Genomic DNA, 14702 nt, shown 5'->3' with positions numbered 1-14702 from the left:
ATAAACTCTAAATACTAAACTACGATAAACATAAAACCAGAAACAAAATTAGATGCAGAAAGCAAACCCCAACTCTACAGTAGCTCCCAAAGTCTACCACCTCAATTTTGGGATGATTTGTTGTCTATTCAGGTATCCAGAGATGCAGGATACACCAACTTGATTGTGGAGATTTAATCCGTTGCTCCTGAGACTGCTGGGGGAAATTTCCCTTTCTCTTCTTTGTTCGCACAGCTCCCGGGGTTCAGCTTTGGATTTGGCCATGCCTCTGCATGTAGGTCGCCTGAGGCCATCTGTTCCCCACCCAGACAGGACAGAGTTAAAGTAGTAGCTGATTCAGGGGCTCCAGCTCACTCAGGCCGGGGGAAGGGAGAGGTACGGAACGTGGGGCGAGCCTGCAGCGGCAGAGGCCGGTGTGACGTTGCAAGAGCCTGAGTCCGTGCCGTGTGTTCTCCCGGGGAAGTTGTCCCTGTATCACGGGACATTGGCAGTGGAGGGCTGCACAGGCTCCTGGGACGGGAAGTGTGGATAGTGACCTGTGCTTGCACACAGGCTTTTTGGTGGCTGCAGCAGCAGCCTTAGCGTTTCAGGCCCATCTCTGACGTCCGCGCTGATAGCCGTGGCTTGCACCCGTCTCTGGAGCTCGTTTGGGTGGTGCTCTGAATACCCTCTCCTTGCACACCCCTAAATGTCTCTTCCCTCTTAGGCAGGTCCAGACTTGCTCTCGGACTCCTCCCAGCTAGCTGTGGTGCACTAGCCCCCTTCAGGCTGTGTTCACGCAGCCAACCCCAGTCCTCCCCCTGGGATCCGACCTCCGAAGCCCGAGCCTCAGCTCCCAGCCCCCACCCGCCCCGGCAGGTGAGCAGACAAGCCTCTTGGGCTGGTGAGTGCTGGTCGGCACTGATCCTCTGCGTGGGAATCTCTCCGCTTTGCCCTCTGCACCCTTGTTGCTGTGCTTTCCTCTGTGGCTCTGAAGTTTCACCCCACCACCCCCCATATCCACCTGTGAAGGGGCTTCCTAGTGTGTGGAAACTTTTCCTCCTTCACAGCTCCCTCCCAGAGGTGCAGGTCCTGTCCCTATTCTTTTGTCTCTGGTTTTTCTTTCTTTTACCCTACCCAGGTACATGGGGAGTTTCTTGCCTTTTGGGAAGTCTGAGATCTTCTGCCAGTGTTCAGTAGGTGTTCGGTAGGAGGTGTTCCGCATGTAGATGTATTTCTGATGTATTTGTGGGGAGGAAGTTGATCTCCACGTCTTACTCCTCCACCATCTTGAAGGTCTCCCCCATTCTGCCCATTTTTTTAAATTGAGTTCTTTTTTGCTACTGAGCTGCATGAACTGTTGGTAAATTTTGGAATTAATTGATTGTGAGTTGCGTCGTTTGCAAATATTTTCTCCCATTCTGTGGGTTGTCTTTTTTCTGTTTATGGTTTCCTTTACTGTGCAAACGCTTTTTAGTTTAATTAGGTCCCGTTTTGTTTTTTTTTTAAAATTTCCATTACTCTAGGAGACAGCTCGAAAAAGATATTGCTGCAATTTATGCCAAAGAATATTCTGCCTATGTTTTCCTCTAAGATTTTTGTAGTGTCTGGTTCTACTTTTAGGTCTTTAATCCATTTTGAGTTTGTTTTTGTGTATGGTGTTAACCTAAAACAAATATAGATCAATGGAACAGGATAGAAAACCCAGAAATAAATCCACACACCTATGGTCAATTAGTCTATAACAAAGGAGGCAAGACTATACAATGGAGGAAAGACAGTCTCATCAATAAATGGTGGGAAAAGTGGACAGCTACAAGTAAAAAAATGAAATTAGAACATTCTTTAACACTATACACAAAAATAAACTCTGTGTCTTCATTCTACCCTCCCCAATATGTCTGCCACATTGCCCCCAAAGTAATGTGCAAAACCAAAATAGCTCTTAATTTTAAAAATAAAGACTAATGCCACAAAGGCAGAGACTATGACTCTACATCACTTTTTCCAGGCACCAAGGACAAAAGGACCAAAATATGTGTCAAATGAATGAGTGCCAGGCCTGCCACCCTGAGGCCCTTGCTTCCACTTCCCTATCTCTTACTGTACCATCTCACTGTTGTCACACATCTAATCAGTCAAGGACTTTCAGTTTTCCCAAAAGTACACACTGTTTTATGTCTTTGGGTCTTTATCAGGAACACCATACCCCTTTCATCCTTCTCCATTTCTAATCCTACCATATTCAGCCTCCCTTTTCTGCCTTCTGACCATATGCCCCCCTTTCAAAATCCCACCCCTACTGCCTTTCCTGACTGTCTCCCCCACTCTCAAGCAGAATAGAGCACTCTTTCTTTTGTGTCCAACTCTCCACTCTTCATACAGAATCTAACTTCCAAATGCATTTACTTCTTTACATATCTGACATACACCTCCCTAACACCCCTCAACTGTACAGTGAGTTCTTTGGAGACAGGACTGCATCCTGGGAAGAGAAAAAAAGAGGAGTGAGGGAAGGATGAAGTAATGAATATTTGAACACATACACATACAGAAACTCTTCCACTCCCTTTCCTTACCCTCTTGCAACCAGTTACCAAATCCTGTCAATTCTAAATATCTCAAAAAGTCCTCCACCTGTCTCTATCCTTAGTTCATGTCCCCAGCATCACTCACTTGGATTCCTACATAACCCTTTGCAAACAGAGCCACTGTGAACCATTGTGTAGGTTGTGCTCTGCTTGAAAGCACCCAGCCTCATCAGGGGCAAGGAGAGTAGGGGTGAAATACAGTCCAAACTCAACTCCCAAGACTAAAGTCGAGGGGGCACTATTTGATCATTTCTCTGCCCAGAGGGAACACATTTTTCTAATTCACAAGTTGTTTTTCTAATTCACACAACATATGTGCTAGCAACGCAGCCCTGTTTCAACCATTCTTCACCATAGAGCCAGAGGCTTTCTAAAGTACCAATCAGATGCTTTTACTGTCCTATTTAAAACCTTCTAACGACTCTCCTTTGTACTCAGTGTGAAGTTCAAGCCCCATTATATGATTGATAATGTCTTTCATGTTCCACCTCTGGTTTACCACTCCAGTCACAGTTCTCACACCTCACACTGTACTTGTATATACTGAGCTCCATCCACCTTCTCTGTATCCCCAGGCTACATCTCCATCCCCCTCTCCATCACCCATCCACTTCCACATTCTGCTGTCACATGAATGACTCATGCTCATCTGATGAGTCTTAGAATAGATATCACTCCCCTGGGAAGCATTCCCTAACTTCTCCAATCCCCCTTCTGACTGGGTTAAATTCCTCTCACATCACCTCATTCTCGCCCCCGGGATAACACTTAACATTTTATGTCTTAATTGACAATTTACTTCTCCCTTATTTCTTTCCAGATGGTGATCGTTTTGAGGGCAGAAAACAATCTCTTATTAACATTATATCCTCTATACCTATCACTATGCTCAGAAAATATTTGTTAAAGGAAAGCATGGAATCTGTCTTATCCAGAGTATCAGTTGTAATGAATCAATCCCAGAGCTGACAAAAGTACAATAAGAGAAACCAGTAACCACCTTACTCTATAAGTTTACACTATAGGAAGACAATGTTATACCTCTGGACAGTAATGCTAAGTCACCCCATCTAATAAAAGTATCTTGAATTATATCCTCATTGTTAATGGAATAACAAACTTTGGCTTAACATTTTCTCTTAATGAATCTCCCAACTAGCCTTCATCTTCTATTTAGGTTCATTCAAATTGTTGATATAAATATAGTTCTGCCTAATACCTTCCTCCAACCCCAGCTGCTTCTATGACCCTGTTTACACCTGACCAGGATTTTACTTTAGTCCTTCAAATTAATTTCAAATATTTTAAGGCCCAGACTCATTCAAAAGTAGCAAAAAACGTTATTTCACACTTGAGAAATGCAGCCCCTCTCCACTCTCCTATATCAGCTGGCCGCCCTTCCCATACTCCTACATAAACAGCAACACTGACCCACCCAGCTGCCTGAGGTCAAATGCAGAAGTCATTTTTTCTTTGAAATGCTGTTCCTTATACCTGATTTCTCATCACTGGCTCTTTCTTTGCACATCTCTGTTTAAATATCTCTTTGGCTAGGCCATCTCTCTCAACCCAGTCCTAAGCAGCAACTCAGTCACCATCCTATCTTTCATTTTAAAATTCTCTGTATAGCTTTTACTTATTTTCTTCATTTTTGTACCAAATCTTTTTTTTAACATCTTTATTGGAGTATAATTGCTTTACAATGTTGTGTTAGTTTCTGCTGTACAACAAATTGAATCAGCTATATGTATACACATATCCCCTTATCCCTTCCCTATTGAGTCTCCCTCCCACCCTCCCTATCCCATTCCTCTAAATCATCACAAAGCATGGAGCTGATCTGCCTGTGCTATGCAGCAGCTTCCCACTAGCCATCCATTTTACATTTGGTAGTGTATATATGTCAGTGCTACTCTGTCACTTCATCCCAGCTTCCCCTCCCCCCGCCCCGTGTCCTCAAGTCCATTCTCTACATCTGTGTCTTTATTCCTGCCCTGCCACTAGGTTCATCAGTGCTTATTTTTTAGATTCCATATATATGCGTTAGCACACAGTATTTGTTTTTCTCTTTCTGACTTACTTCACTCCGTATGACATACTCTAGGTCCTACCACCTCACTACAAATAACTCAATTTTGTTCCTTTTTATGGCTGAGTAATATTCCATTGTATATATGTGCCACATCTTCTTTATCCATTCATCTGTCGATGGGCACTTAGGTTGCTTCCATGTCCTCGCTATTGTAAATAGTGCTGCAATGAACACTGGGGTGCATGACTGTTTTATGAGTTATGGTTTTCTCAGGGTATATGCCCAGTAGTGGGATTGTTGGGTCATATGGTAGTTCTATTTTTAGTTTTTTAAGGAACCTCCATACTGTTCTCCATAGTGGCTGTATCAATTTACATTCCCACCAACAGTGCAGGAGGGTCCCCTTTTCTCCACAACCTCTCCAGCATTTATTGTTTCTAGATTTTTTTTGATGTGTTCACTTACTTTAATAACACTACATTTACCATGTTATCATCATGGAATGTAAACTCAGGTTAGACAAGAGAATTTCACAAGTACAACAAAGCATTCTGTAGTATACCAAAGTTTGTATAACGTCTGACCAAACCAGCTTGCTCATAAATCACTTCCATTATAGGCAATTTATTTAGTTTAACATTTATGATTCTTACAGAGAAAATAAACATACTGCACACATTTAAAAAGTGTTTTTCATTTACTCTTGCATTAGCACTTAAAATTCATATTTCTATTTCAAAATGACACAAAAATTATTCTAATATAACAGCAGCAAAATATAATTCTGCAATTACAAAAGAGCTAAATGGGGATCTACAGTTAAGTTATTCTCATGTTTACAACTATGATTCTGAAATAAATACTACTTCAAAGGAGCTCTCTTACCAGCTTTTTAGGTTTGGCTTAAAAACACACATATAGTTGCCAGGAGGTTTATAATGTTGTATTCTGTGCACTGTTTTGAAAGGGTTCCTCTAGAGCCAACCAGCCCTTAAAACAGTACTCAGTCCACAAGGCAGTCAGAAAGAGTTAAATTAACTGGGGTAAATAGGATTCCTATATTACATCAAAAGCATATGATATTCTGCAGCAACTGGGAGCATTATCAGGATTGGCATGTTGTCCTCTTTAAAACTAATTTCATCAGAAGAGTTTAAGAAGGTGGACATTGTACCACTATCAAGAGCATTTAAAAATGACATGTTTTTGTGCTAATCTGCCTCCCCTGAATGACCTAGCTAGTGAACTAGTCACCAGTAACCTGGTCACCAGGCAAATCAAGCCTGCAAGAAAGGAAGCCAGTATTCAAATTACCATGTTATTGTCCGACCCAAAGAATTTATTTTCAACATAAACATATAACCTCAATATGAGATGTCTAACTAAAGCAAGCACCACCAATGAGACCAAGACAACGTCTCCTCTTCTAAGGTTTAGGTTTTGCCCAGAATTCTCGATACATGGAATCGCCCATACCAAGAGTCATTGTTCCCACAACAAAGCCTTCGGCTGCCATGCACATGTGGATCAGGTGAACAGACATTTTACTATTTCCCCTGCTCTTCAATTTATATAATCTATATGCAACGATTGTTGCAAAACCTGCCATTCCAGTGGGGACAAATGATGCCTCTCTAGCTTTTCGGATAAGTTTAGATCCGTGATCTTCATCATATGAAGAAAGAGAATCATCTGTGTCGCTTGACATAGTGATTGAAGGATCTTCAGACAACTACAAGACGTCGCAGGTTCCAACCGGCTTCTGCTGTTTCTAGATTTTTTGATGATGGCCATTTTGACTGGTGTGAGGTGATACCTCATTATGGTTTTGATTTGCATTTCTCTAATGATTAGTGATGTTGAGCATCTTTTCATGTATTTGTTGGCCATCTGTATGCCTTCTTTGGAGAAATGTCTATTTAGATCTTCTGCCCATTTTCGGATTGGGTTGTTTGGTTTTTTTTGATAAAGAGCTGCATGGGCTGCTTTACAAAGGAGGCAAGAACATACAATGGAGAAAAGACAGCCTCTTCAATAAGTGGTGCTGGGAAAACTGGGCAGCTACATGTAAAAGAATGAAATTAGGACACTCCCTAACACCATAAACAAAAATAAACTCAAAATGGATTAAAGACCTAAATGTAAGGCCAGACACTATAAAACTCTGAGAGGAAAACATAGGCAGAACACTTTATGACATAAATCACAGCAAGATCCTTTCTTGCTCTACTCCACCATCTACTCCACCTCGTAGAGTAATGGAAATAAAAATAAAAATAAACAAATGGATGTAATGAAACTTAAAAGCTTTTATACCGCCAAGGAAACCATAATCAAGATGAAAAGACAACCCTCAAAATGGGAGAAAATATTTGCAAATGAAGCAACTGACAAAGGATTAATCTCTGTATAGCTTTTAACACTAAGTGATACATATTAATTTTCAATGGAATGTTACAATGTTTATTGTTTATCTTCCCAGCTGGAATATAAATTCCATGAGACCAGTGACCTAATGGTTTTCCTCACTTCATTAACTAGAAGCGGACTTGGCACACAGGAAATTCTCAATAATTAACTCTTGAATGAATGAAGAGATAAGGGAAGAATGAACTAGTTATTTTATCAATATCCTTTTGTATGAGGATTTAGAATCAGGCCAAGGAGGGTTATTTAAAGTATTTATGTTACATAATATCTTATTTATATCTTTTCTGGCTCCTCTTTAGAGATTAGTACATGAAAACCTTGGCTTCTGTCATTTGCTAGAAGAATTTTCACAAACACACCCATGCAATCAGGAACAATATTCAGAAAAGAACATTACTATCATCCCCAGGGACCCCTTTCTGTTCTCCTCCAGTTATTAACTCCCCAAAAGTTAAACATTATCTTGATTTCTAACAGCATAAATTGTTTTTACCTGTTTATGTACTTTATATAGGTGGAATAATATAATACATATTTTTTTGTGATTGACTTCTTTTAGTGAAATATCTTTGTGAGAACCCTCTATATTGTTGTGTGTAGTTGTATTTTGTTGATTCCTTAGAGTATAATAAGAGCTTTTAAGTTCAACACTCTATCATTAACATATTGAAATATCAGTTCATTTTTAATGATCATATATTCATGTAATAAAATTTATACAAGGAAATCTAGAATCTTTCCAATTTTTCACTCTTTTAAAATAATGTTCTTTATGATTAACACGCCTATAGAAAAATCTTAATTTACATCTTTAGTTGGTTAGGAAGAATTTCTAAAAGAAAATTTTCAGAGACAAAAAGAAAAAACATTTTCCCTTTTTTGATTAAATTGGGAATTTATTCATAAGAAAGTATTAGCAACTCTTTTTATTATCAACTATATGTGACAGTATTTGCCTCCCTAAGCTATCACCAAAAGTAGATATTACTGTCCTTTTAAAATTTTTGTCAACCTGACAAAAAAGTATGTCATTAACTCATTTTCTCAAGTGGAGTACCTTTTTCTTATTGATTAATTGAGTAAAAGTTAATTCTTGGTCTATTCAGGTTTCCTATGACTGATTCTATTGTGATAATTTGTATTTTCCTAGAAAATTGTCTGTTTCACTGAGTTATTTTAATGGGTATGTAGTGGTATTTTGCCATTTTAATTTGCATTCTCCAAATGATTAATTCATTTACATTTTAAAATGGATTAGCAATATTTTAAGATTCTGCTCTGAATCTGACATTAATTCTTGAGATTGGTTTAGGCCTTGCATACATAATTAGAAAGGTTTTAAGTGCTTGCATATATATGAAATACATTCTGTAATCAAACTATATCTTTTTAATTTTCATGCAGAAATTAGAAAATTAATTGTGGATTACAGAGCCATCTGGTTGCAAAATGTGTCCCTTTCATTGCCCTTTTGATTTAGCTCATCCAAAGGACCATAAAAGCATTTGTGGCCACAGCTTTCAAAACTGTGACCTCCACTGAAAAGTAAGACCTTATAACAGAAAAGTAGGAAAAGGAATGAGCTGTCAGTAAATGTCACTAAAGGAGGCTAACTGGTGAGATAAATAAAAAATAAGGAAGGCTTTAGGGTGTGGATCTGGGAAATGAAAGGGTATGTAATTTCATAGTTAAATTATTAGAATATTTTCCTAAGGCCAAGAAAAGAAAAAGTATGTTACAAATAGTATTGCTGCTATTAAAATTAGTCTTTAAAAGTCCAGATTTATTTACAGAATAACACTGAACATAAAGGCAGGATTCTATTCAGTAAAATAAGGGATAAGATATTAAAAATCTTTTTATTGCATTTTCCATTAAAAAAGGAGATAAAATGAGTTTCAACAAGATATATATAAAAATGAGACTTCTTAAATACTTGAGTGTATTACTTAAAGATCTTATGAAGAGTTTTCTTGGATTATGATTTAATAATTATGTCAGAGATAATTTAAATGTGATACAAGCTGTAAGTAGAGGATGAAGTAAATTTTAGAAGAGATTTTCAAGTACAAATTTTGATTTTTCAGGTGAAAAATGATCTTAAAATTATTTTTGTTTACAATAAGTGCTACTGGCAAAGTTGCTTTTCATAAGAGTTTTATGGGCAAATAAATATCTATGAATCAATAAATTAATTAATAAGAACCACTAATCCCTTAATTCATTCAGTGAACATTTAATTATTTGTACTCAATTTGTAATCAGAAGATATGGATCTAAATATTAGCATCATTTTTATTAACTACATGCCAGTTTTTTTCTGTAAATTTGTAAGATATGGAGAAAAATACTCCAGGGTATTTTGAAGATCTACATATGGATAATATATGTAAATTTCCTAGCGTAGGGCCCAGCAAATAGTTAATACTCAACACTCTAAGTTGTCCTTCCCAGTTTTTTTTTTTTTTTTTTCCTGTACGCGGGCCTCTCACCGCTGCGGCCTCTCCCACTGCGGAGCACAGGCTCCAGACGCACAGGCCCAAGGGCCACGGCCCACGGACCCAGCCGCTCCACGGCACGCGGGATCCCCCCGGACTGGGGCACGAACCCGCGCCCCCTGCATCCGCAGGCGGACTCCCAACCACTGCGCTCCCAGGGAAGCCCTGTCCTTCCCAGTTTTAACTGTAAAATTATGTTATTAATTTATATCTACCAGAGTTGTCATGGGGAATAAAAGTGAGGTACCTACTGTAATGCATAAGCACCTATCAAAATGCGTGGCACACAGTAGAAGCTCAATCATTCTGTTCTCTCCTGATTTCCTATCATTTCATTTTCATGTCAACAATATTTGCTAAGCATCTACTTATGTGCACTGGATCTTGAGCAATGAGGGTAAACAAGTCAAATGTGATCCCAGCCCTCACAGAATTTATAATCTGGTGTTGAGGGAAAGACAAATTAGTCATTTAATTACAATCAGATGGTAAGAAGAAAGCCTTCATTACCAAATCAGCTTTTAACTCTGCCAATGCAGTGTTAGGCACTGGGAATACAAAGGTTATACGTGCTTGCTTTAGTTTACTTTGAGAAATTAATTAGGAAAGCCTGTCTACAGCATGATCACAGGTGTCTCAATGAGGTCCTGAACATCCCTCAGTCCCATCTGTCATTTGGGTTCTATTGTTTCTGTGTAGTTTTTTTTTGTTTTGTTTTTTGGTTTTTTTTTTTTTTTTATGGTACGTGGGCCTCTCACTGTTGTGGCCTCTCCCGTTGCGGAGCACAGGCTCCGGACGCGCGGGCTCAGCGGCCATGGCTCACGGGCCCAGCCACTCCGCGGCATGTGGGATCTTCCCGGACCGGGGCACAAACCCGTGTCCCCTGCATCGGCAGGTGGATTCTCAACCACTGCGCCACCAGGGAAGCCCATTTCTGTGTAGTTTTTATCCTTCTTGGCTCAGAAAGTGATTAATGTCTGTCAATGAGTATTTTGTTGTTGCAACATTCACATTCCTAAAATATGAGTGGTAAATTGTTGTTTACTACAGTTCAAGTGGAGGGTAGCATCAGTATTCTTGGCAACAGAATGTGGCCCAGTGAAGGGGAGATGCTAATAAACTCTTCACCTGGTTGCTGTCATAGAAAATCTCTTGCAGGTTCATGCAGGTTTAAAGCAGCTATTTACTTGAAGTGATTTTTAGAACACTCTGTTCAAGCTTACCTGCCTGTGCAAAGCTCCCCTATGGCTTACCTTGGACTCCCTCTTCCCCTCCTTCATTATCTACCTCCCATTGGTAAATTCATTTCTTCAGGTTCAATTCAATATGACAAATATTTATTAAGTGCTATTGTGTGCATATCCTCCGGAATCTAACATTTCAAATATTCCTTGTGTGGAAGCAAAGTTCTTAGCCCTCCATGAGGTAGGGAAACCTATAAAAGATGCTAAAAGAGAGACCATCAGCAGAGGTCCAGCAGTGCCAGTACACTCAACCAAGGAAGGTGTATTAAGCTGACAAGAAAGGCCTGGCAGGGATGGACATGACTGAGTACTGAACAGTATAACACTTCTTTTGAGCTTATTCTACTTCATATCCTCAAAATAATAAGTATTAACATCTCATACATGAAACATCATGAAAGAACCTCTTGAGAACTGTATAAGACATAAACCAAGGAAATGCCTAAGTTCCCAGTGATTTAACACTTGGCCATGTTGTTATCACTCACTTTCCTTATGGAGCACCATTGCTCCCCTTGCCTCATTCCCTACTCTAACATGTAGCCTAAACGAGTGATTTAGGACCTTTCCTCCCTTGCCATGGCACCTAACACTGGACATGCCAGTCACAAAGTCCTAACACCCTGGCCACACAGATTGGTTCAGCGGGTGAGCACATGGCTTAAGCCAATGCAACCAGAGTCCCTCGCCATGTTTGTTTAAGCTGAGGTAGGTGATAATAAGCTCTTTTTTCTCAGGTGGTGAAGCTGGAAAGACATGAGCCTAGAACAGCCAGCAGCCAAGGTTCTTGATTTGTGGAGAAAGTCAGTCTGGAAGATGGATGCTAACATGATGACAGAAACAAAAGCAAGAAACAGAGCGTGATTCCTGCTCATCTTGTGGCTCCCTATATCAAACATTACCCCTATTTCTAATATGGTAATAAACTTGGCATGTCCAAGGAACTGAAACCAAGTGCATGAGGAGACAGTGAAGCAGATTAGTATATCTCAACAGTAATGAAATTTTGTGTATGTTAATATATCTCCATACTGGGTAAATATTAAAATCATCTGGAAGGTTTATAAAAACATCAGTATGGATTTTCACTTATAGTAATGTTGATTTGGCAATTCAAATCAACCTTCCCTCTTCTATTCAATATTCCTCTAGAGATTCTAGTAGTGCAATAACCTGAGAAAAGAAATAAAAGTCATTGAGACTAGAAAAGAAGTAAAAGTCTCCTTGTTTGCAAATGACATGATCATCTATGTGGAAAATCCAACCTCTTCTACAAAACAGCTATAAAACTAATATGTGATTTTAGCAAGGTTGCATTATACAATAACAATTTTCAAAAATATCAATCATACTTCTATACACTAGCAAAAAAATAGAAAAACTTTTAAAATGCCATTTATAACAATATCAAAATATGAAATATAGAAATAATATAACAACTGTAAAAAAAACTTGTACACTGCAAACTACAAAACATGCTACGAGAAGTTAGAGAAGACCTAAATAAATAGAGCACTAAATCATATTTATGCCAGAAGACTCAACATTGCTAAGATGATACTTTTCCTAAAAATTACCAGTAAGTTTGACAAAATCTCACCAGGTTTTTTGGTAGAAAGTGAGAAGACAATCCTAAAACTTATGTGGAAATTGCAAGTAACTAGAGTAACCAATTTCTTTTTTCTGAAAAATAAGAAAGTTGGAGGACTCACATTGTCTGATTTCAAGACCTACTACAATATAAAACAACAGTAGACTGAAAACTATAAGACATCGATGAAATTGAAGAAGACACAAATAAATGGAAAAATATTCCATGCTAATGGACTGGAAGAATTAATATAGTTAAAATGTTCATACTACCCAAAGCAATTCAGTACAATCCCTATCAAAATTCCAGTGGCATTTTTTTTTTACCAGAAATAGGAGGGGAAAGTTCTAAAATTTGTATGAACCACAAAAAGACCCCAAATAACCAAAGCAATCTTGAGAAAGAAGAACAAATCTGGAGACATCACATTTTCTGACTTCAAACTACATTCAAAGCTATAGTAATCAAAACAGTTTGGCATTGGCATAAAAACAGACACATAGATCAAAGCAATGAATAGAAGGACCCCAAATAAACCCATGGATATATGTTCAATTAATTTATGACAATGAGGCCAAGAATATAAAATGGGGAGAGGATAGTCTCTTCAATAAATGGTGTTGGGAAAACTGGACAGCCACATGCAAAAGAATGAAACTGGATGACTATCTTTCACCATACATAAAAATCAACACAAAATAAATTAAAGACTTAAATTAAGACCTGAAACTATAAAACCAGAATAAAATATAGGAAGTTCTTTAATATTGGTATTTGTAGTGATGTTTTGGATTTGACACCAAAAGCAAAGGCAGCAAGAGCAAAAATAAACAAGTGGAACTATGTCAAACCAAAAAGTCTCTGCAGAGCAAAGGAAACCATCAGCAAAATGAAAGGTCAAACTACTGAGTGGAAAAAAACAAACAAAAAAAAACTACTGAGTAGGAGAAAATATTTGTAAATCATATATTTGATAAGGGGTTAACATCCAAAATATATAAATAAGCCATATAGATCAATAGAAAAAATTCAATTTAAAAACGAGTAGAGGAACTGAATAGACATTTTCAAAAAAAGACATACGAATGACCAACAGGTACGTGAAAAAGTGCTCAACATCACTAACTACCAGGGAAATGCAAATCAAAACCACAATAAGATAACATCCCATACCTGTTAGAATGCTATCATCAAAAAGACAAGGGATAAGAAGTGTTGGCAGTGATATGGATAAAAGGGAGCCCTTGTGAACTGTTGAGGGTGGTGCAGACACTATGGAACCAGCATGGAGTTTCCTCAAAAAATTAAATATAGAATTGTCATATGATCCAGCAATTCCACTTCTGGGTATTTATCCAAAGGAAATGAAAACATTAACTCAAAAAGATATATGTACCACCATGTTCATTGCAGCATTATTCATAATAACCAAGATATATAAACAACATGTGTGTCAACAGATGAATGGATAAAGAAGATGTGGAAGGTATGTACAATGGATATTATTCAGTCATGAGAAAGGATGAAATGCTGTCATTTGTGACAACACAGATGGACCCTGAGGGCATTATGCTAAGTGAAATATGCCAGCCAGAGAAAGACAAATACTGCATGGTATTACTTATATATGGAATCTAAATTTTTAAAAGTCAAAGTCATAGAAACAGAGAGTAGAAAAGTGGTTGCCAGGAGCTGGTGGGGGGGTGGGAAGTGTGGTAAATATGGAAAGGCAGGTAGAAGGGTACAAATTTTCAGCTATAAAATGAATAGGGTCTGAGGATCTAATATATAACATTATAAATATAATAAATAACACTGTTGTGTAATTGGAATTTGCTAAGAGTGTACAACATAAATTTCTCACACACAAAAAGATAAGTATATGAGGTAATGGATGTGTTAATTAACTAGATGAGGGGAATTCTTTCACAAAACATACATATTTTAAATCATCATGATATATCACAATTTTACAAAATCAGAAGCAAGCAACATAATCACAGTAGTAAGTCCTTACATATCAATAATCACTCTAAATATAAGTGGATTGAATTCACCAATCAAAAGGCACAGAGTGGCTGGATGCATAAAAAAATAAGACCAACTATATGCTGCCTCCAAGAGACTCATTTCAGCTCTAAAGATACTTATAGGCTTAAAGTGAAGAGATTAAAGAGGATATCTTTTAAAGTGCAAGCAAAATGAAGGTGAGTATAGCCAAAGTTATATCAGACAAAATAGACTTCAAGCCAAAAATGGTAATAAGAAACAAAGAAGGTCATTATACAATAATAAAAGGGTCAAAACATCATGAAATACAAGAATTGTAAATATATA

At 38.0% G+C, this 14702-nt stretch overlaps 1 protein-coding gene across 1 annotated transcript; it reads right to left on the bottom strand.

The window, feature by feature from the left end:
• Positions 1 to 6028: 6028 nt before the first annotated feature.
• LOC309978320 (HIG1 domain family member 1A, mitochondrial-like) lies at positions 6029 to 6322 on the bottom strand (the record flags this gene model as incomplete). The annotated part of the gene is made up of 1 exon (XM_082864732.1): positions 6029 to 6322. The coding sequence occupies exon 1, from the start codon at positions 6308 to 6310 to the stop codon at positions 6029 to 6031; it is 282 nt and encodes a 93-aa protein (XP_082720858.1). The 5' UTR covers positions 6311 to 6322.
• Positions 6323 to 14702: the final 8380 nt, after the last annotated feature.

The sequence above is a fragment of the Leucopleurus acutus genome (genome assembly GCF_964270905.1).
Source record: "Leucopleurus acutus genome assembly, chromosome: 2".
Classification (NCBI taxonomy): domain Eukaryota; kingdom Metazoa; phylum Chordata; class Mammalia; order Artiodactyla; family Delphinidae; genus Leucopleurus; species Leucopleurus acutus.
The sequence above is the reverse complement of the archived record's forward strand: the minus strand, read 5'-3'. Positions and strand labels throughout refer to the sequence as shown.